We start from the raw sequence: 24249 nt of genomic DNA on the forward strand, positions 1-24249 counted from the left end.
ACAGCTGGGTCTAGCCACCATGTTAATTTCCCAACAATGCCTTGATATAGTGTTGCTCTGGGGCATTGTGGTAAATTTAAGTGGCAACTAGTTTGGTGCTCTCAGAACACTGGGCAGAATCTTTTTGTAGAGAAGACTACAGTAATGGCCTTATTTATTATTATTAATAATATTAATATTAACTGCTTTGCTATATTGCTGTGCAAACTGGGGGAAAGCTGTAATGTTCATGTTTGCAAATTAAATTCATCTGCTTCCTTTCCACATCCCTTCCCTGCCCCACACACACGCTTTATTTCAAGCCAAAGACAAGTTTTGTGTCTGAAGGATGCTCAATATCCGCTTTATTGTAGGAATATGAGTCAACATGCAATAGATCTATGTCTTCAAGGCTCCTCTCACTATCTTCAGGACATCTGAAATTAGCGTCATTCCAGTCATTCCAGGTTCTTAAAAGACAAGATGCAGCAAGCATTTTTAAATGTAAGAACTTCCAACTTAGTATTCCAAAATACTACTATTACTGCTGCTATATTATTGTTATCTTCTACTATTACTAATAGTATTTAATAGGTTTAGGCCTCTTGAAGTCTTCCTTTTCACTTTGGAAATTAAAACTGATCCCTCCCCCATCCAGGGCCCCGGAAGATGCTCTTTCCACCCTGCTTGAGCCTACAGAACATCCCAATTTTCAGTCCAACTATCACCTTGCAGCAGGGTTATCCACCCAAATCTTTCCATTTATCCCATGCAAAAGAACCTGCAGGAATACTGTGCTAAAATACCAGAGCTTGCAAGTAATTACTTGTAATTCATTACTTTTTTGCAGAATGAGTGGGTAATTCCTTTACATTTTGATTGTAATAGAAAGAGGAGTAATTTTATTACTTTTGAGGAGTATTTGTAATGTTTCCAGCATTACTTTTGGGCATTACTTGGGATGGGGAGCAGGGGAAGTCTTCTGCTCCTCTGATTTGTGCATGAAAGTAATGTGCCTCAAACTAGGCTTCTGTGCAGCATCACTCTTCCCTCGTGCTCTGTGGATGGCTAGGAGGCAACGAGGGAGGAGGTGGAGAGCGAGATGGGGTGCAGTGGAGAAAACAATCGTTTAAAAAAATAGATGGTGGTGGTGGAGAATAGAGTGGAGGGAAAAAGGAGCCGGAGGGCAAGAATATGGATAAAGACAGAGAAGGAGGCAGCAGCAAAATGGAGATAAAGAACTGTGGAAGTGAAAGATGACTCTGTGTGTGTGTGTGTGAATACTGTATCTGCACTTGGCACACAAAGTGACCTCCGCCGCCCTCCCCAGCTGCTTTGCTGCATTTGCAGTGTTTTAACGTTTTTGCATCTCATGTTTGCTTGCTTGGGTGGGTATCCCTTAGTTGGTGGCAGGGCAGGGTCCGGGAGATGGTTGAGTGAGAGAGATTATGCTTGCTGGCTGAGTGGGGGGGGTGGCACTTGGTTTGATGTGCAGAGATCTGAGCAGTGGCCTATGCCTCCCGCCCCGCTGCCCTTACCAGTGGAGAGACCACCTATTTTATGTCAAAAAGATTTCTTCTACTACCTCTGTGTCTGTGTGTTTATTTTTAATGTTGCTTTAGGTGACTTAGGTGTGCAGCAGTCAAGGCCAGCACCTTGTATGCACTCTAGTTTTTTTAAAAGTAATGTAAGTATAATTGTAGTGATTACTTTTGAGTAATGATAATCAATTACTTTCAGAACAATTGTAATGGTAAATTTATTCCTTTTGGGGGCCGTGTAACAGTAATTGTAATTTATTCCTTTTTAAAAGTAATCTTCCAAGCTCTGTAAAATACTGTCTAAAATGCAGTTGGGATGCCCTTATGCTATATGTGTAAGAGAACTCTCATTTCCTATTGCCAATATGGTTCAGGAACACTGTTTACTAGAAATGAGAACAACACGCGGTTCAAGGAGACAGCCAATGGATTTCCTGCTTGGCCTTGTTGCCTAAACTTGCCTACCCTTGATTGACCTAGTGGAACAGTATAGCAGTGGGGGAATACAAGGGAGGACAGCTGTGGGATTTTTTTTCAGAGTAGGAGTGATGATGCCATCTGCCAGAGCACTGGGGTAATTGATAGACCCTCCTTTCTCTGGCAAGTGAAAGAGATGATAATAGGACTTCCAATTTTGTGACAGATTAGCATAGAAAAATCAGAGAATGAGGGAAATTATCAAGCAGAAGCTGGATACTTCTTTTCTTTGATGGGATTTCTACCTCAGGCTAGCAGTTTAAATGGTAACAATTATTTGCAAAACAGTTTCAGTTTCTAATTAAAAGCTAAAGACTGCATTTCATCTGGCTGAAGATCCTTTCTTAAAGCTCAGTGTATTTTACAAGTTGAGCCTATGCTTTCAGAAATACTCAATAATGAGTTCAATGGCCCTTAATCCCAGGAAAATATGCATGGGATTGCGCTCTTGCTCAATAGTGTAGTGGCAAATTTAGAAGTGCAGGATCCCTTCATGATAGCCATGCCCCTCCCTCTTTTTTTGCTGCTGGGTTGAGAATGAGATTGTTAATGCCTTCTCCCACAACAACAGATGTCCCTAGGAACCAATAAGCACAGAAGAGGAGAGTGTTAGCTACTGAAACGAGTCTTCTCAGTGGCTGACTCACCTCCTTTCACTCTGATTGGCTCCAATCAGCAGGAAAGGACAAGGAAGCATGTTAGAAGACCCTTCTCAGTGGCTAACACACTCCCCTTTTGTGTAGATTTGCTCATAGGATGCAGGAGACATAGGGCCCTGCTTGGACCCTGTTCCCCCAAAAAAGATGTCTAAGACCCCCTGAGACCCTGGATGACTACATCACTGCTCATGCTGATTCTAACAAATGCATAAATATATTTTTGGACTCTCCTTGGCTTTTGGAGGCTTTCATTATGAACTCCTGCATTTCAAAATTCATCACTACACCACTGGCTGTTGATTAACCTAAATCCTCTACTGGATTAAACCTAGTCTGCCAGCCAAGGAGGCTTGAGTTGCTGCCTACAGTTTCTGGAATCAGTTCAGGGTGAAGCAGGACTGGAACTGCTGCAGAACCATTGCAGTAAGTGTCTGGGAAACATTCCCAGAGTACTTTGCGAATATGTATTTTGGCTACTGACAAAACTCCATAAAAAGTCTTACGCCTGGTATTTAAGGGAGACCCAGCTGCATAGAATTGATCCACCCAGAAGCAAACTTCCAGATTTTTTTTCTCTGCCCACCTCCCTGGCAAGCACAATCAAAGTTTGGTAGCTTACTGGATACCGCTTCTGACACTCTGAATAATGTTTTGTGATGGCATGCTCCAGAGTCTCATTACATGATCGGGTGCAGCAAGGCTTGATCCATCTTAGAGATGATGGTCTACAGAGCATCTTGGGTGCAGGCATATGAATACGCAGAGGCAGGCCTTTCAAGCAGAGAGCCTCGCACATTTCTGAAGACGGAGCCTCAAGGGATGTCTCAGCTGAAGGATTAGACTCAGCTTCCTTGTCTATAGTAACCTCCTCAACATCCATAACAGGCTCATCAGTCACATCTGCGTTAGGCCTTGGAGGTTCCTCAGAGGTGGTACACATCCTATCACATGAGTAGAATGGAAGCATTGTTATGGATCTGAATTGTTTTCTCCCATCTTTCTACCATGTAACTTGGGAAAATAAGGGCCACTCATTTGCTGCTTTCCTGGAAACGGCCCAGGGAAACGATTCTTAGCTTTGACATTAATTCAATTCAGTGCTATCAACCAAGAGCATTCCAAAATCTGTACAAGGGCAACGCCTTTATTAGGCCAACCAAAATGCCACAGAACAGTGTGGAAGCTTCTGAGCTTGTATGGAACAGAAAGAAAATCAAAGGCAACTATGATGGGGAACCATTCAGTAAAAGGTATGTGGAAGAACAGCTGGGAAGGGTGTCAGGTTTGCAGGGAAAAAGGTTCTCAGAGGAATATAGCTGTGTTTCTGCTAGAGAACAATATAGTACAGACATATGTGAGTGACTTGGGCTGTGTACACACCATACATTTAAAGCACATCCCTCCCCAAAGAATCCTGGGAACTGTAATTTACCTCTCCCAGAGCTACAATGCTCAGCACCCTTAGTGAACTATGGTTCTCAGGATTCTTTTTTGGGTGTGTGTGAAATGTGGTTTAAATGTATGGTGTGTACTAGGGATGGAAAGATGGGTCAGCTTTGGTTCTCTCCATGTCTCATTTCTCCAATCTTAAACTCAATTCCCCATATTTCTGTGAAATTTTTAAAAATCCTCATGAAAATTCTTCAGCATTTTAGTGTGAATTTCTCCTAATAAACACATTTTGTCCCTTTGACTTACACATTTTGTCCCTTTGACTTACACATTTTTGCAAGTAGTTTCTCCAAATACAATGCTGTGTGCTGTTTTCACTAATGCATTCCTTTTTATCCACACTCTCACCTGATAGTATTGTTTGGTGAAGGAACTACACAGCAAAATTCAAAAAAATTCAAATGCTGAAGGATGGCCGTGTTTCAGTACTCATTTTGTTTTGGAAAGTGCACATTTGATAGATTCAGCTTTAAATGCAAACTGAATCAAATTTCTCCCCCATCCCTAATGTGTACGTGGCCTTGGAGCAGTCTGTTCCTTCCAGGCTATTAGACAGATTGGCAGAATAACATTATCCTCGGTAGGGGAAGGACCACATCTCAATAATAGAGCATCTGCTTTTCATGAAGAAAGTCCCAGGTTCAATCCCAAGTGTCTCCAGGTAAGGTTGGGGCAGGCCCCTGCCTGAAACCCTGGAGAGCTGCTGCCCATCAGTGTAGACAATACTGAGGTAGATGGGGAAATGATCTGACTCAGTATAAGGCAGGTTCCTATGTTCCAAGTGCCTCACCAAATGATAGAAATGTTTGAAATCTGCCTGGCTAAGCTTGCCGTTACAAGTTCTGAATTTTCAAACATGCCAGCAGGGAAGAAGGCAGATAGAAATTATTGGCTTAACAGGAGCTCAACTCTGAGTAGAGTGGATCTTTTTCATGATTTCTTTTCCTCAGAAGAATCAGCTGGTATAGCACAGTGGGGAGGAGAGCCTGGCTGGAAGTCCAGAGTCTGTGAGTTCAAATCCCTGCTCGTGTCTCCTGGGTGTAAAGGGCCAGCTCAAGATCATCCCCACAGTGAGTGGCTCAGGGGTTACATGCCCTGCCACCTGTGCAGCCATGGGCAAGCTGCATAGTCCCAAGGAGCCCAGTTGCCCCCCAGCTGGCAGTTGCGGACAAGGAAGGGGCTGGCTTGTGCAGCTGTGTCGAGCTGAGCAGGCCCTAGCCAGCTGGGGAGGACTAGCCTCAGAGGGAGGCAATGGTAAACCCCCTCAGAATACCGCTTACCATGAAATCCCTATTCATAGGTTGCCATAAGTCGGGATCGACTTGAAGGCAGTCCATTTCCATTTTTCCTCAGAAGAAGGGACATTTGGGGTTCGTTTCCCCCAGTGAAAGTGAAGTGACTATTACTACTTCTATCAGTACACAGCTTATAAATAGTCACTAGCCTGGTTGCCTGTGGCAAGGAAGATCCCCTCCTGGAAACCAGGAAGAGGAAGTTTGTAAAAGCGGAAGAGTTTTGGTTCTTCTTTTCTTCTGGGCCATCGATATGGGTCAGTCGGTATGTGTTTTGGGGTAAGGTATAGGTTGGCTGTATGTATTCTCACAAAAACAAAATCAGGGTCAGTCTTCATAGTCACACACACACATATCTTGAGAGATCCCTATTTGTTGCATTCTAGCAAAATACACAGATCCCTCTCTATGTTCACTCACCCAGAGGGGGAAGCAACTGTGTCCAGAGGGCCCCCAAGTGCTAACATCTTCCGGTACTTGTGGGCTAACTCACAGAGCCACTTGATTCTGGGATTTGGGCTCTTGAGCATTTTGAGCAGAACCAGTTTCTTGATTATCTGTCCAAGTACAGAAAATGAGAGTTGGAAGAAGTTCACAAAAGCTGGGATAGAATTGGGGGGGGGATAAGGGGGAGAGACAGCCTACCTAGTTATCCAGTCATGCTGGCTAGGGCTGATGGGAGTTGTAGTTCAAAACAACTGGAGGACACCAGATTGGTGAAGGCTGCTTTAAAGAGTGGGCCACAGTATTTAACTGTTTATTTATATTGGATTCTCAGTATTTAACCTCTTCCTTGTGTTAGGTTAACAGGAAAACAATGGAAAACATAGAAAATTAACTCTGTGTTTTTGTTTAACTTCAGTCAAAATCTGACACACAGACAAACAATTATTACAGCAAGCTCTATAATTTTTTGTTGTTGTGTGTTTGTGTTGCCTCTTGGCCTGGGTCCTTAATGCTAAAAGATGGTCAATATGGAGCCATAATTTATCATATTGTGTTGTGGGAGCCTACATTCTTCTAGGATTAGAATTATAATCCTGTGAAAAAACATTCTATCTGTTTCTAAATTGGTAGTCATGGTGGGGCTCAGGCCTCCTACTGGAATCTCCCTTTTGGATCTAATCTTTCTCAGCTGTTGACATCTCCCCAAATCATCCTAGGTAATTGAGGTTTTAAGCCTTGAGATAACAGAATGGCATCTTACCCTTCTTAAGTGGTTCCTTATGAGTACCAAATTGCTGGTCTGAGATACTCTGCTCTCCACATTGTTGATCTGGGAAAGACAGAGCAAAGTTATGGGGGCAACAAAAGACCTCTTATACTCAGTGTAGTTCATTTACGGCAGCTGTCTTGGCCCACATTCACACAATACATTTATTCCACTATTATTCCACTTTAAACAGTCATGGCTTCCCCCGAAGAATCCTGGGAAAGGTAGTTTCCTATTAAGAGGCGTCTATTCCCCTATTAAGAGGCCTCTATTCCCCTCAGAGAGCTACAATTCCTTGTGTGGTTTAACGATCAATCCCTCTTCCCAGAGAAGTCTGGGAACCGCAGGTCTGTGAGGGGAACAGAGGTCTCCTCTCAGCACCCTTCACAAACTACACTTCCCAGGATTCTTTGGGGAAATCCATGATTGTTTAAAGTGGAATAACAGTGGAGTAAATGTACAGTGTGAATGCACACTCAGTGTTGCAGCCTCTCATTCTTCAGATTAGACTCCCCTGGTGCCTATGCTGAAGGATGACCTTCCATCTGCTACATTAGAGGATTGAATGTAAGTGGTCATTGCACTGCATCCTTAGACTAAAGTCCAACCAATCTAAAATTGGGCTGGGCAACAGGTTAAAAAAATCACTAATGTGTCTGGGTGAATAGGCTAGATGGGGTTTAATGGGCCTTTTCTTACTGATGTTTGTGCACTGTTCACGTGTTCCTTATTGGAGGAGAGGGGTACCACACTTTCTCAACCCGTGCCCTCTGTGGTGTCCCCACTGCCATCCGCATTGCTCTTCAGGCATTGGAGAGTGGAACATTTGCTAGGGGAAGCCAACTCTACTTTCTGAGGCTCCCCACATGAACACATGAACTGGGCTATTGAGTCATAGCCACGAACAGAACCTGGACTTTGAACAGTGTTGTTTTATTACTTTGTTATAAAGAGCCTCCCCAAAGACAAGTATTATTCACTAATAGGCAAAAAAAAAACCCTTGCAGTTTAAGAACGTACCTATAGCTAACAGATAATTCTATCAAACTTTAAAAAGCAAGTAAATTCGGCAGCTATAGTGAATGCACCAGGGGAGCAGGAGACTCGATCTCCTCTCAGAGATATTATACTGCCCTACAAATCTGTAAAAATGCAAACACAATTTGGGTTGGTCTTTCACAATCCAACATGTGCCTCTGAGCATATGGTGAGTGGTGGCAACACCTGCAATCAGGGTGGCTGGGCACTGGGCAGAGGCAAAGCCCCTTTCTTTTCCAGAAGAGAAACATTGTGAACAGTATAACTGTTTTTTTAGAGTTTCCCCCACTTTTTTATTCTACAGCAGACACATGCAGCCTCCCACCCAAATTTAAACCAAAGCTGTCCCTGGCTACATCCACACCAGACCTTTATTCCACTTTAGACAGTCATGGCTTCCCCCAAAGAATCCTGGGAAGTGTAGTTTGTGATGGGTGCTGAGAGTTGCTAGGAGATGCCATATTTCCCTCACAGAGCTACAATCCCCAGAAGAGGGGCTGACTGTTAAACCCCCCAGGCCACTGCAGCTCTGTCAGGGAAACAGGAGTCTCCTAACAACCCTTCACAAACTACACTTCCCAGGATTTGTTGCGAGAAGCCATGACTGTCTTAAGTGAAATCAAAGTCTGGTGTGGTTGTGGCCCTCTGATTAGCCAAGCCAAACAGTTGTGAGTCTGGCTTTTAGAACACTGGCAGTTGGTTCTTACTGAGCATGCCTGTGCTATCATAGAGTCCAATGTTAAATTTCTTAAATTAATTAAAAACAGCGAGGCATTATTTTTAACTTTTAAACTGTAGAAGATGAAGGTCAGAGTATGGGGCAAGATCAGTAATAGGATTCCAGGTACTCTATGAGCATGGCTGATTTTTAATTAATTTCAACAAATTATGAGACCACTGACAGAAAAAAATCCAACAGGGGTCTGGATATTTTTTTCCTCTTGTTTTACACTTTGAAGTCTGGATCTGTCTGAGTGTTTTGTGTGAACACATAGAGGGTTGAAACTTAGAGGATTGTTAAGCAAGCATTTCTGAGTTGAGGACTAAAAGTTTTGTAAAGTTTGGATTTGAAATGAGCTTATGGGAAGCAGCAGAATGGTATTTTCAATCTAACATTGCAGAATGCGAAAAATCCGTGCTGGCTATAGTATACAGCTACTCTTGTGGCTGTATAATTTAGAGTACTTATGTCATTCAAGAATAGCAGCCTATTTATATAACTGTTAAATCATGTCTAGAACCAGTTCTGGGGGTAGGATCTATAAATAAAAATGCATCTGACAAATAAGGATGGGTTGCTCAGCTTTGTGACCGAATGGCAAGATAATCTACTTTGATCTGCTGAGTGCCCTAAGGCTGCAGTCTCATGGTCACCCTATGCAGGCATCTGTCTCCATGTGGTTCACATTATGCAGAGAGCAGGATAGCAGGGCCATGTGTGCTGGCCCCGCTCCCACCATGTCAGCCTCACTCCAACAGGGAGGGCCTGAAGGAGGAAAACCTTTGGAATGCATGTCAGGCCTAATTAGGCCTGCAGGCTGGTGGTTCTGATATCAATGGGACAGTGAATCCACTCTGAATTTTAGTCTGAACTTTCAAGGAGCTGTCCAAGGTTCTGAAGTCTCCACTGGCATTGGTTGTTCCTGTGAACTAGAACCCAGTGGGTGGATGGTAGGGCAGCGGGACCAGTGTGGGACACAAGAGCAGGGGTGAGGCTAGTGTGCATGTCCCACTGTTTCTCTCCATGCAATCTGAATTGCATAAAGATTACCATCTGAAGAGAGCTTTACTTGGGAGTTAAAACTGATGGAATTCACATTGGAGTGGACTGTACATTTATTTTAATGTATCTTTTAATTACAATATTTTTAATGTGCCTTCCAATCCAAGGTTCTCAAACAGGCCTACATCATAATTTGAAATACAATAAAAATATCAGAATGTAACAAAATCACAAATTGCAAAAAAGCTAATAATAATAATAATAATAATTTAAGCAGCACCAAGTGTGTGTTAGCATCTAAATCGTATAAAATATAATCAAATAAGTGGACATGGGGAAGGAGTTTGATCAACAAGGCACTACTAAGAAGGCCATCAGCCCAACATCAATAGGTGGGAGCACCCAGAGATGGACCTTCAACAAAGGTCTCAAAAGTTGAACAAGATCAGATGTGAGCAAGTGGGTGAAAGGAGAAATAAAAACCCCACTAAAATTAAAGAGCATACAAACACACTTGTTCTTATGATTGATGTGGTGTGCATCAGTAATGTTGTATCTCATTGTCCACTCAAGGCATGCACAACTCTAGTCTTGGAGGGTCAGAAGAGAGTGCATAGCACTTCCTATAACTTACTAGACCCTCTTTAGGCAGCCCATCTCCCACAATGATAAACCTATCGATGTCTACTAGCCATGGTGATGGTTATATGCTACCCACCAGGATCAGAGGCAGCATGCCTCTGAATACCAGTAACTGGGGAATAGCAGCAGCAGAGGACCATTGCCCTCATGTCCTGCTTGTGGGCTACCCCATTATAAGAGCTATTCTTTAAGAAATGCTGTGTGAGTTGGCTCCCTTCCCTTCCCTCCCTCCCTCTCATTTGTTATGTGTCATGTATTTCAGTCTGTAATCCTGCAGGCAGGAACTGTTTTCTTTCAAATGACTGTATGTAAGCAACTCTGGGAGCCTTTTTGGCTGAAGAGGGGATATGAATGCTCTAAATAAATGAATATAGAGGCATCTGATTAGCTGTTGTAGGACTCAAGGTGCTGGACTCAGTGGGGCTTTGGTCTGATCCAGCAGGGCTGTTCTTATGTTCTTAATAAAAGCCATGGCTTTAGAGGCATTTGAACTCACAGTATTGCTGCTATGTCCTCCGCTGGGTCTACAACTACTTACATAACACTGCAATCAGGGCTTTTTCTTTGATGGTATGAAGTATCGGCACCCCTTTTTTGGCTATCCGTGGAAACCATTTTGTGCCGTTGCCACCCACAGCATTTTTATCAAGGTATGAGTATTGGCACTTCGATTTATACCCCCAAAAAGAGCACAGTATGTAATCAATATGAAAAACTAATTGTTGGGGGGGGGAAGGATCCTCATAACAATTTGTGGTATTATACAACTTAGAGCAGTGATTCACAAACTCTTTTCCCCATGGACCACTTGAAAATTGCTGAGAAGCTTGGTGGATCACTTAATGTTTCTTTTTGCCTGTTGTAGCAATTGTAATGTGCTGTGCTAGATGCTGTATGATTTTTAAATTGCCTTTTAAATACTTCTTTTATTTATGTTGTTTTTTATTGTATTACATTCCATAGAATTCAAATTGTAAGTGTTCTTCACAGATATGCTGTGGACAGCCTGAATGGAGCCTGCAGGCCACTTGTGGTCTGTGGACCACAGTTTGGGAACCCCTGACTTAGAGAGTTAGATGTTTGTCCTTTAAAATCAGCTTTCTGATTGTTTTAGTCAGCAGTGCAGTGGCAAATTCCGAAGTGAAGTGCCCCTTCATGTTAGTGACAGCCAAGTCCCTTTTTGTGCTGTGGGGTTGAGCATGAGATCCTTGTTAATGTCTTCTCCCACAACATATATCCCTAGGAGCCAATAAGCATGAAAGAGGAGAATGTTAGCTACTGAAAAGAGTCTTCTCAGTGGCTGACTCGCCTCTTTTCATTCTGATTAGCTCCAATCAGCAGGAAAGGACAAGGAAGCATGTTAGAAAATTCTTCTCAGTGGCTAACACATTCCCCTTTCATGCTGATTGGCTCATAGGATGCAGGAGACATGAGGACCCTACTCCCCAAAAAGTAAGCAGTCTAAGAGCCCCCTTCCCTGAAACCTCAGACAACTACCCACTGGTTTTAGTCTGCCAGGTCAATATTCAGCATTCATCCCACCCCACCCCACCCACCCACCCACCCACCCACCCCTCGCTTTCAGCCTTGGGTAAATGCCAACTCTTGGTTTCATAAAAGATGAGATACCTTGGGACATTCTTTCTTCTTCTCTAAGGCCTTCATATTCACTCAGGTGGTTTTATAAGAGCTTCAGCAGTTGGGTCTGTAGCACCCAGGCAAGTTATCTGAGAGAAAGGTGGCTGCTCCCTCTGGCTCTGAGATGCTACTGCCCCTCTCAGGGTTTGGGGAGCCATGAGTAATGTGAAGCTAAGGTGCTGTGACATCATTTCTTTGTGAAGTCAGAAGCCAGGTGCCGGTAAAGACAGGGGAGAGTCACAATCTTGGGAGCTGGGAGGGAAGAGGGTTAGAGGAGGGAGATTATAGAAATCATGTCTGAAAAATGATTTTTCTGAGAGGCAGTGGCAGATGAAAGGGCAGTGGCAGGAGCCTGCATAGGCAGCAGAAATAAACCTGGTTATTTCGCATTACATTATGGACTAGGGTTGCCAGGTTCTTGGCCTGAGACTGATCCTGTATCTTTAGAAGAGAAAGCCAGCCAAGTGCAGGTGTTCTTGCAACTCTGTAATGAGAAAAACCACAAGCTGGAATTCTCCCTTCCCACTGCACAACTTTTAAAGATACAGAAGACCTCTTGGTTGCCAGGGCCGGCCTCCAAGAGGTCTTCTGTATCTTTAAAAGTTGGAGAGGGGGGTAGAATACCACCTTGTGGTTTTTCCCATTAGAGTTGCAAGAACACCTGCACTTGGCTGACCTTCTCTTCTCCTAAAGATACAGGATCAGGATCAGGCCATGGACCTAGCAACCCTATTATGGACTGTGGCATATGTCAGCAACTACTAACCAAAATGGCTATGTTCTACTTCCACTGTCAGAGGCAGTATGTTCCTAAATACCAGTTGCTGGGAATCACAAGCAGGCAGAGTGCTGTTGTGCTCAGGTCTTGCTTTGGGGCTTCCCATGGGCATTGTGTTGGACAGTGTGAGGACAGGATGCTGGTCTAGATGGGCCATTGGCCTGATCCAGCAGGCTCTTCTTATGTTCTCTGCCTTGTGTGTTCACAAATCCTTATAAAAAATCAGTCAGGGTGAAACTGTGATTGTCAGAACATACTACTTCTCCCTGATATAAGAACACAAGAGCCTGCTGGATCAGACCAAAGGCCCACCTACTCCAGCAATATTTTTCCATCAGTGATCAACCAGGTACCTCTAGGAAGCCCACAAGCAGAATATGAAGGCTACAGCTCTTCCACCTTGAATGTCTCTAATAACTGGTATTCAAGGGTATACTCCCTTTGAACATAGAGGTTCTGTTTAGCCATAATGGCTAATAGCCAAAGACACACCAGTCCTCCTTTAATTTATCAAGTCTCCTTTTAAAGCAATCTTTGACACCTGAAATATGTGTTTTCAGAACCCACCCTTTTCCAGTGGACTAGAGTAAGACCAGCATTGAATACCATCTAGCAGTTTTAAGGTTCCAGTAGTTGTCCAAGTCTTATTTGCATTTCACTCTGTGACTCCCTGCTTTTAAGTTTTTCCTCAGGGCTCTTCCTGGTTCAGTCACCTTCTGCTTTGAATGTTCAGAAGAGGGGAAAACAAGCTAGCAAAAGGAAGAGAAAACCCCAAAGAAACAAGTCAGGGCACATTTTATTCTCAGGATCAGAGGAGGACATAGCCAGCCATTCTAGGGCTATCTGTAGTTCAGGCTTGCACTGTGTTGATAAACAATATTTTCTACCAATGTGAAGGAAATCATTAGCTATATTCCTTGTTAAGCATTATACCCCAGTTAGAAGGACAATCTGGAGAGAAGGAAAGAATAACTCTTACATATATATGTATGGAGAAAGTGGAAAGGGATGAGGTCAAATAGGCAGCGCTTTGTTACATAAATTGGTATGATTGAAAGCAACATTAAGGAAACCACTGAGGCCCTCCACTAAAACCGCAGGATGCTTCTCGGTTTCATCAGCAGGGGGCAGTGTTGCTCAGTTCTATGTCTAGACCAAAATCACCATGGAAACTACAAGGCATGATAAGGTAAAGGAGAACTACATGCGTGTTGTTTTTAATAGAGCTGTCAACTAATTAAAATAAATGTTTAGCCCATCAACTGTCTGGCTTTGAACTGATTAATAAATTCAAATGAACTTTCACTACAGGTGATGCTTTAAGCGACATTTAAAGACCACAAGAAAAACCCTGCTAGATCAGGCCAGGGGTCCTTCTAGTCCAGCATCTTGCCAGAAAGATGTTGCCAAGAAGCTCACAAGCAGGGCACGAAGGTAACATTTCCTGCCCGTCATTTGCCCCTCAGTAAGCAGCATTCAGAAGTACACTGCCTCCAAAACTGGGGGTTCCATAGTGTCATCATACTAAGAACCATTGATAACTTTTTTCCTCCATACATTTTTCTTAGGTAGACAGGAAGCTATCTTGTACCGAGTCAAAATATTGATCTATCTAGCTCAGTATTTTCTACACTGATTGGCAGCAGCTGTTCAGAGTTTTAGGCAAGGGACATTCCCAGACCTACCTGGAGATGCCAGAGATTGAACCTGGGACCTGAACAAGAGCATCTACTAGAGTGCTCTACCACTGAGCTGCAGCCTACATTCCTGGTCCAGCAATGTGTCATGTGGTGCAGACCTATAGATCACAGGTGAGGGACCTATTGACTTCCAAAGGTGGTTGGACTGCATCAGTCCCTGCTAGCATAGCCAGTAATTAGGGAAGACAGGGACAATGGAAGCTGTGGTTCAACAGCATCTGAAAGACCTTTAATGCCCCTGTAAAGCCATCAAATCCAGGGACCATTGTGGCAGCAAATCATAAAATATGCACTGCATGAAGAAATGATGTCTTTTGCCTGCTCCAAATCTACTGCCAATAATTTCCATTAGGTGACCCTCACAGGACTAGAATCCAGGGAGAAAAAAAACTGGATAATTTTGCAAACGATCATGCCCTTTCTTAGCTATCTTTTTCTACAAAGCTTTAGCTTCCCCTTCCCTGCAGGGAATGTGCTTCTTGTTGGGGAAGGGCCATCGCTCAATGGTAGAGCATCTGCCTTGCATGCAGAAGGTCCCAAGTTCAATCCCCAGCATCTCTAGGTAGGGCTGGAACTGGGAGAGACCCCTGCTTGAAGCCCTGGAGAGCTGCTGCCAATCATTGTAGAGAATACTGAGTTAGGTGAACCAATGGCCTAACTTGATATAAGGCAACTTCCTATGTTCAGCTCCTTGATAATTTCATCTGCCTTTCTCTGGCACCTTTTCCAACTCTTGTATCTTTTTTTAGACAGGACTTCCAGAACTATATACAGTATTCCAAATGTGGTTACACTATAGGCTTATATTATAAAGGCAATGCTGGTTGCTTTATTTTCAGTCCCTTTCCTAATACTGTCTAACTTGGTGTTTGCATTTTGCACTGTTGCTACACACTGAGCTTGATATTTTCATTGTCTTATCCATGACAACCATACGGATTATTTGGACACACTCTTCCAGTTCAGATCCCGTAAGAGTGCAGTGTATGTGGCTGAGGTGGAATGAGGATAATGTTGTGATGCCACAGGCAGACTTAAGACAACTCTGCATGTGTGTGCACCCTTCTTTCGTTAGGAGCTGCTTTATACCGAGTCAGACCATTTGGTTCATCTATCTCAGTACTGTCTACACTGACTGGCAGTAGCTCTCCAGGGTTTCAGGCCACGGATATTTCCCAGTTCTACCTGGAGATGCCAGGTATTGAACTTGAGACCTTCTGCATGCAAAGCAGATGTCACTGAGCTATAGCCCTTCCCCAGGCTTCACATGAGCACCCTCTCTATGTTATTTTCCATTGCCCACAGGAAAGATCAGCCACGTTCTGAGTCTATGGGAAGACAGGGAAGTGTACCGACATCAGGGCTCCGAGCCTATCTCAGGCCATGTTCCCTCACTGTTTCCAATGCTACCAATGACTGAATGGCATCCTTGAAGCATCACTGCTCCTGACGATTTGCAGCAACCATCTGACATTCCATTGCACAGACTCAAACTATCTTATCTCATCAGCAGTGATCCTGTGGGTCTCTCTAACGTCAAAGCTGATAATGATTAGGGGGCCCTATCTAGTTTGCACCACATCTTGAATCTTTGTGTGTATTTGCCTGGCACCATCTTCGCCATCTTTTAGGTTGCCAAGTAAAAACCATCCTCTTTCCCTTAGACTTTTAATGTTATTTCAGATCCTTTTTATAATTTCACCTGATGTTTTTTTTATTTTGTTTGTTGGCTGATTCTGCTGTCTTATTGTTGTTGCTCTTGTTTTGGTTGCCTGTGCTTTATTGCTTTTATTGATTGCTGTAAATCATCTTGAAGGCAGTGGAAACTGATGGTTCCGATGTCAGTATGGCAGTAAATCTGCACCTTGGACAGCTCCTTTTGGACTAAACCCAGAGCGGATTCACTGCCCCACTGACATTGGAGCCACCAGCCTTCATTGCTTGAAAATACTTGCATTGGATTCAGTGTATAAATCCTATAAATGTACAGAAAAATAGTGTGTTGCCTAGGGTCTAACAGTTGTCATGAAGACCCAAAGGCTGTCTGGGTGTCTGTTTTTTTCATGAAAAGCAATTGCGGGAAAGAGTGATTTCGAGCAGAGAAGAGAAGTGCTATGGCTCAGTGGTCGAGCACATGCTTTGCATGCAGAGGTTCCAGGTTCGATCCCTGAAATCTCCAGGTTTTGCTGGGAGAGACTGAAACTCTGGAGAGCCACTGCCAGCCCATGTAGGCAATACAGTAGATTGACCAATGGCCTTAGTACGAGGCAGCTTCCTAAAGCAAGAGGCAGAGTTCATGAATTAGCCAGAAGTTGGGACCAAATGACAAAAAAGAATATAGGCACATACCAGAGCTCAGGAAATCCTTCTTATACAAGCAAGGCTCTCAACTTCTTATGTTCCTTCCTGTCCAGGAGGATCTAATGGCTGGACTCAGTGGACAGAGTCAACCCAGAGTACTTCATTAAGAAATTGCCACCTGCAATTCAGTGGTTCACCATATGGAGCAGCTGTGCACCAATCTCAGCAGTTCCTGACATGGAGCTTCATCTGAATGCAACGTGTAGTTCCACAGTCAAAGTAATCAGTGATGCCTTCTTGCTTGCTATCTCCTCTTCTGCCTTTTCACATCTTTCCACAGATACACACACGGCCTGAGGCAGCCAGGGCTGCTCTATGAGTCACATTTCTCCCTTCCTCCAAATCTGCAAAAGTTATTTAGTGCATCGTTTGAATAAAAAGATGCAAATAAATGACTTACCAAAATGTTTGCGTCAGCACTGAACTTTCTGTTACAAAGGACAGCTCCGGTTAAAGCCCAGTTTTAATTGAACCTTTTAAACACATAGTGAATCAATTCATTGCTGGTGATTAGTGCTTTTATGCCTTAAAACATTTTTTGTGTGTGTTTTGTTAAGAGGCAGATTCTTGGCATGCCCCTCTCTGTATGCAAGCAAGATTTCCAAAGCAGTCATTGGCTGCTCAGCTGTGATTGCTGTGCCCGCAGATGTAGGCTGTAAAAACACTAGTTGCCAGATCAAAGTGTTTCCATTAGTCACATCTGGAGGGGGAACAGGTGATCTGCTGATCAGTTGTGAAATCTCTTTGAAGCTGAATTTTTTTAAAAAGAACACACACACTCAAATTGCTCCCACCAAGTTTTACAGTAAAAAGGGGCAGGGTTTAACTAGCATCGTGTGCCCCATTTTCAGAAGAGGTGGAGATGCACCGGAACTGGCAGAACAGTGAGTGTGTTTCTACCCTCAGTGAGACTTGAATAGACTACAACTGGCCCAATCTGGAGATGTTCCTCCCACCCTTGACCAACCCCTACTCATCCCTTTCATTATTTGATACGGCCTGGGTAAACTCATACGTTCTTGCTGTCTTCACTTTGATCTCTACACTGCAGTCATCGGTTTTTTAACACCCTCCTTTATATGGCTAAGAAGAGGATCCAAAACCAAGATGCTAAAAAAGTTGAAATTTATTGTATGTTTAAACCCAACACGTTTCAGCCTGCTGATTTTCAGGCCTTCATCAGGGGCTATAAATAAAACAGCAAGGACAAATTTACTTACATGAACATATAAAATCATACATATAAGTTTCTTGCTCCATATATGGTAACAGCCTTTGTTGTACAATCTTGAGCATTACTTTACTTGCACGGGATATTAAGGCAATAGTTTGATAATTACTGCATTCTCTGGGATCACCTTTCTTTGGAATTGGGATATATATTGAACGCTTCCAATCTGTGAGCCATTGTTTAGTTTTCCATATTTGTTGACAAATTTTTGTCAAAATCTGGACAGATTCAGTCTCAGTAGCTTGTAGCAATTCTATTGGTATGCCATCTGTTCCTGGTGCTTTGTTTCTTCCAAGTATTTTAAGAGCAGCTTTCATCTCATATTCTAAAATTTCTGGATCTTCATCATACGGTTCCTCCATGAATGAATCTGTCATCATTGCATCTCTTTTATAGAGTTCTTCAGTGTATTGTTTCCATCTTCCTTTTATTTCATCTCGGTCAGTCAGTGTGTTCCCCTGTTGATTATTCAACATCCCTACTCTTGGTTTAAATTTCCCTTTCATTTCTCTAATCTTTTGGAATAGGGCTCTTGTTCTTCCCTTTTTGTTGTCCTCTTCTATTTCTATACAATAACTATTGTAATAGTTCTCTTTTCCCCTATAGTTATATTTAGGGTTCTAACAGTGTTTCTATCTCCTTTTGCTTTTGCTTTTCTTCTCTCTTTAACCATAGCTTGTTATTGTTAAACCATGTTTAACAATAGCTACAACAAAAAGGTACCCCACCCCAGCTAGGCTACTGAAATTGAGAAAGCTTAACATAAAACCAGGGATGGATTTACTAGCAAGCCTTAAGTCTATCTGCACTATACCACACTGGCTCTCATTGACTTTGAGGTGATGGTGGGGTTCAGGAGGGGAGAGTATTCTTGCACTCTGGACCTGCTTGCGGGCTTCCCCCAGGCACCTGGTTGGCCACTGTGAGAACAGGATGCTGGACTAGATGGGCCACTTATGTTCTTAGGATTGGGCCCATGGTGTAACTCCTAAACAGGGATAAGAACATAAGGAGAGACCTGCCAGATCAGACCAAGGGTCCATCTAGTCCAGTATCCTGTTTCTCCAGTGGCCAATCAAATGCCTCTGAGTAGCCTGGGAGCAAGGCATCAAGACAATATCCCTCTCAAGCTGCTGTTCCCAGCAACTGCTGTTCAATGGCTCCAGTGGCTCAATGCTCTGAACAAAGAGATTCCATATAATCATCATGAATAATAGCCATTGATAGGCTTATCCTCCATTAATTTATCTAATCCCCTTTGAAAGCTATGGAAGCTTGTGGCCATAGCCATCTCTTGTGCCAGAGAATCCCATAACTTAATTATGCACAGTGTGAAGATGTCCTTCAAACCAGTCAATAATAGATCAAAGTAGACCAAACACTTCATAATAGATGCACTTCAGGAATAGGATATCTAGAATGGGTAAGAGAGATATTATGTAAAAATGGGCTTCTAGGGCTATTTACTGCTTAGAATCTTGCTGATATAGTATATTGATCATCACATGTCCCATGTGTTTTGAGAAGTGTTAAGCAGTCTTCACTGATATCATCAGGCAAGTGGAGAGACTTTGATTTTCCACTTATACTGTGATGTCTGCCCTACATGCTTGAATTCCCTCTGCAATAAAGTGTGAAGGTAAAAAGTGAACATCTCCCCTCTTCCTTCCCCCCCCCCTCATAAATGCAAGATGGCTTAAATCATGGATCAAGGGCATGGCATGGCTAGGTCCTTAAGAGATGTGCAAAACAGGCCCATGGTGCAAATTTGCATTGCATTGTATTTGCCTGTGGTAATTTATATGTCTAGATGCAAATTTTGGATGAATTCCAGAGGGAAAGCTGCCCTGTAAGAGGATTTAAATAAATAAATAATGTGATTGCAACAAGGGGTATTCCAGGGTACTATGGCAGAGGTCCAGTGGCCAGGGATGTTGGGAGTTGTAGCTAGCGTCATCTGGAAGGCCACAGGTTCCCCACACATGTACTGTGTTATACTTTGGAAGCGATAGTATACTCATAGGCCCACAGCAAAGCCTCACCTTGTGGGCCAACAGAGTTGGATCCATTAGGGCAAATAGGACACTGCCCCACCAACCTCAGTTTTGACTGTTGACGTGTGTGCGTTGTTGCGTGAAACAGCATACGTTACATTGGAGTTAAGTTCAGCAAGAAACATCACAGAGGCATTAGATCAGGTTAAGAGTCTTTACTACAAGACATTATGGCTTAAGGCTTTAAGATTACATGTAGAGCTGCTCCCCTCCCCAGGAGAGAAGTTCTCAGTTCAAAGACATGACACAGAAGACAACCTCTCAGTTCAGAGGCAAAATACAGAAGACACAACTTACAGACTCTGTTAGAACTTTCCCAGTTGCTATCTCACGTTACCATGACAACGGCTGGCCTTGGAGTATCTGCTCTCAAGCCAGCAAAGACATAACAGTGTTACTTCTCCAAACTTGCAGACTTGATGGAAAATAAAATCAGTGACAGTACAGTTCAATGGTCAACAATCCCCCCTTTTTCCCATCATGTCTGTAATTCATGACAACAATAACAATAATACATTTCCACAATACATCTTGCAATACAGTCTATATTTCAGTACAGTTCAGAACATCTCTGTACATTTAGCTAACACTTTATTCAATCAAACTTTGGTTGAACACAAGTAAAATATAACGTTTCAGGATCCATTTCAACCTGTTTATGCATTCCAGGACTGGTTACCACCCCCACTGTGAATCTTTCAGGCAGTTTCAGGCACTAGGGCTTTTGCTCTCTCTGCCCCCCCATTTGTGCTTGTGCTTGGCACAGCGTGCCCAGGATCCTCCATTTCCTCAGCCTTGCGTTTCTTCGATCTTCGTTTCCCACAAATGAGCTCATTTAACGCATCTCTGAGTGGAATATGTGTGCCCTCCACCTTTATGTCTAGATTTGGCTTAAATGTTTGTGCTTGTGTGTCATCTGACCCTGTAAGAATGACTGTTTCCCTTTGATCCCAAGGCTTTTCTGAGACTTTAATGCTTCTGCTCAGGATTAATTGCTGTGTTTCTGGACACCAAACTCTGAAATATGCATTCTGAAATCCCAAAACAAAACCTTGCTGTGCTCTGGGCGCCAGCTTGCCTCTTCTTTTTCCCTGTGAAATGTGGACCCAGCAATGTGCCCCAAATTTTTGAATGTGTTCTATTTTAGGCTTTCTACCAGTGATTTTCTCATAAGGAGACATGCCAAGAGCACTATGAAACACCCTGTTGTGAATATAATTCGCATACAAAATCGCCTCTGCCCAGAAAGAATTCCCTAAACTGCAATCCATCAGCATGGCTCTCATTGCTTCCTGAAGCACCCTATTTTTTCTCTCAGCAGATCCGTTGGAAAACAGGCTGTAAGGAGCAGTGAAATTCTGGTTTATTCCCTTACTCTCGAGGAAGTCACCCAATGCTTTGCTCGTGAATTCCCCCCCCCCAGTCTGAGTGTATCGCTTTCACAGTGACGCCATGTTGAGTTTCGATTCTCTTAATGAACAGCTTCAGCTTCTGCTCTGCTTCACTTTTCTGCTTAAGCAAATAAACATGAGTGTATTTCGTAAAATCATTGACCACTACCATAAAAAATCTCGCACCTCCTCGTGAAGCATTTATTGGCCCTGATAAATCAACATGAACTAGCTGGTAGGGAGCTGTTGTGGTTCTTTCAGCCTCCCGGTTAATTGGTGCAATAGTCATTTTAGCTTTATGACAAGAATCACAATCCATTAACTGTTCACAATCCTTCAAACGCATGTCTTCACTATGCATCGGGGTTTTCTTAATCGTGTCAAAATTTGCATGCCCCAGCCTTTGATGCCATTCATGGACGCAGCCTTGATGTGTGTGTACCTCAGCGTTTAACACAGCACACCCTGCTTGACTGCTCTTTATTACAAACTGTGAATCATTACGGCTTCCCTGCATGCACACTTCATCCCCCCTCAATACATAACATTTGTCTCTGTCAAACAAGACTGACATCCCACAATTCACCAGTTTTCTGACTGACAATATGTTATGAGCCAATTCTGGTACAAATAAACAATCTGACATTATTCCTAGTTTATCAAATCTCACCAGTCCTCGGGCTTCCACATTCTTCCGCGATCCATCCGCAAGTTGCACAAAATCCTGCACGTCTTCTGAAGTGTAAAACGAACTCCTGTCTTTGATTAATATATGGCTCGCACCGCTGTCAAGAAGCCAGTCAATAGGTCCTAAATCTTGAGACTTCTGTTTACAAACAAAGTTCACACTTCCCTGCTTCAAGCCTCCTTCCCTGGAGTTGCGCTTGTCTGCACAGTCTCTTTGAAGATGCCCACGAGCCCCACAGGCATAACAAGACTTCAGCCGCTGCTGTTCCCGCTTGTTTTCCTGTCTGCAGCTGCTTTCTTCTTTCAGCTTGGCTCTTTGCTTTTCCTCAGCACTTTTTGCCTCTTGTCTCCGCTGCCATTCCTGGGACAGTTTTTCCTCAATAAACGCAACGTTCAGACCTCCGTCAGGCATGGCTTCAATTCCCATAACAAAATTATTCCAGGACCCATCGAGTGAAGCCAGGATCAGATAGGTGTTCTGAAGCTCAGAGTGTTCGACGCCTCGGTCCGTCAGCTCTGCAAACAAGCGCCTGAATTCCGTGAGATGCTCACTCATTTCGCACTCACTCGTGAAGCGCATCTGGTACAGCTTCCTTGCCAAACACAATTTAGATCCCGCAGTCTGTTGCACATGTAGGGCCTCCAACACGTCCCACATCTGTTTGGCATTTGTAACATCTCTCACGTGTAACAGTTGAGAGTCTGATAGAGCCAGAAGTATAAAAGCTTGCGCCTTCTGATCTCTACGCGTCCAGGCCGCGGTCAGTACCGCCAGAGGGGGTCCATCTATAATGTCCCATAAACCCTCTTTTATCAGCAAAGCCCGCATCCTCGGCTTCCAGCTGCCATAATTCTTTTCATTAAGTCGTTCCATCGGCAAGCCTCCCCCAGACAGGTTTACAGCCATGTTGCTCACCTCTGTCTGGTACAATCGATCAAGCTGCCCTCTGGAACTCCATCTGATGTTCAGACCAGCAACTTACTCTTGAGTAACGCGCTGTGGATCTGGGCCCATAACCCTGTTGACGTGTGTGCGTTGTTGCGTGAAACAGCATACGTTACATTGGAGTTAAGTTGAGCAAGAAACATCACAGAGGCATTAGATCAGGTTAAGAGTCTTTACTACAAGACATTATGGCTTAAGGCTTTAAGATTACATGTAGAGCTGCTCCCCCCCCCCCCAGGAGAGAAGTTCTCAGTTCAAAGACATGACACAGAAGACAACCTCTCAGTTCAGAGGCAAAATACAGAAGACACAACTTACAGACTCTGTTAGAACTTTCCCAGTTGCTATCTCACGTTACCATGACAACGGCTGGCCTTGGAGTATCTGCTCTCAAGCCAGCAAAGACATAACAGTGTTACTTCTCCAAACTTGCAGACTTGATGGAAAATAAAATCAGTGACAGTACAGTTCAATGGTCAACATTGACTCCTCCAATCCTGCCTGCCTGCCTTCTTACCTACACCCAGACCAAAGGGGGGCCCTGGCTGCCAGAGTCTTCCTCCTTAGTCTCAGGCCCTGAACACACCAGTCGCTAGAGCAAAGCATTTCCATTAGCCGCACCTGGATGGGGAATGGGTTGATCTGCCCATCAGTTGCAAAATCTCTTTGAAGCTGAATTAAGAAGAAAAAACACTCAAGCTGCTCCCACCAGGTTTTACTGTAAGGGATGGGATTTGACTAGCATCATGTGCCCCCACTTTCAAAGAGAGAGTTGGAGATGCACTGTAACTGGCAGACCATTGTGTTTCTACCCCTGCTGTTGCCATTGTAGAATTAAGCAGGAAGGAGGGGAGGGGGGCAAAGCTAGAATTACTTGGCCCCACCTGTCATTGGCTGTGGCTCTGTGCACACTGTTGGTCTCCCTCTTTTTCTGTGGAACATAGGAAGCCGTATTATACTGAGCCTGACCACTGGCCATCTAGCTCAGTTTGTCTACACTGACTGGCAGCAGCTCCTCTGGATTTCAGGCAGGAGTCTCTTTCTCCAAGAGATGCCAGAGATTGAACCTGGGACCTTCTGCATAAAAAGCAGATGCTCTACCACTGAGGGAGGGCTCTTGCTCTGGCAGAACCACAGCTACAGTTGGTGGGGGGGGGAGAAAGGGGAGCTGTGAGATTTTTTTAAAAGTCGCGGACTGGTAGTTAATAGAAGCCTTCACTAAGATTAAAAGTCTTTTATGGCCTTAAGGCCCTTGTTCTTCCCCATCTATTCCTGATATTTCTCCTTTCCCCCCAATTCGTGGTTTGCCTATCTTTCATTCCTGTCTTGCTGCTGGGGAACCGAGCCATTTTAAACAACTGTGAGTGGGTGCTCTCTGGTATATTTGGGGATTTCTGAGGCGGACGCGGCCGTCAGCAGTGCAACAGAAAAAAACCCCTCAGAGTTC

The 24249-nt window shown here is 43.7% G+C and overlaps 1 protein-coding gene across 2 annotated transcripts; it reads right to left on the minus strand.

The window, feature by feature from the left end:
* Positions 1-230: 230 nt before the first annotated feature.
* Positions 231-11954, minus strand: TP53TG5 (TP53 target 5). Of its 2 annotated transcripts, none has more exons than XM_061630312.1 (5): positions 11646-11954; positions 6608-6676; positions 5821-5957; positions 3338-3597; positions 231-449 (listed from the first exon to the last, which is right to left on the minus strand). In XM_061630312.1, coding segments are annotated over exons 1-5 (504 nt in total). In that variant the 5' UTR covers positions 11682-11954; the 3' UTR covers positions 231-447. The 2 variants fall into 2 exon arrangements, with proteins under 2 accessions (XP_061486296.1, XP_061486294.1); XM_061630310.1 differs by having other exon boundaries at positions 237-449; positions 3276-3597; positions 11646-11948.
* Between the last annotated feature and the right edge of the window lie 12295 nt (positions 11955-24249).

This window comes from Rhineura floridana, chromosome 6 (assembly GCF_030035675.1).
Source record: "Rhineura floridana isolate rRhiFlo1 chromosome 6, rRhiFlo1.hap2, whole genome shotgun sequence".
NCBI lineage: Eukaryota > Metazoa > Chordata > Lepidosauria > Squamata > Rhineuridae > Rhineura > Rhineura floridana.

Coding starts and splice junctions, on each gene's coding strand:
- TP53TG5 (XM_061630310.1), bottom strand. CDS start 11,681: ATGAAGGCCTTAGAGAAGAAGAAAGAATGTCCCAAG. Junction 6,677..11,645: donor AGAAGAAAGAATGTCCCAAG/GTATCTCATCTT, acceptor TGTCTTTCCCAG/ATCAACAATGTGGAGAGCAG. Junction 5,958..6,607: donor TAAGGAACCACTTAAGAAGG/GTAAGATGCCAT, acceptor GTACTTGGACAG/ATAATCAAGAAACTGGTTCT.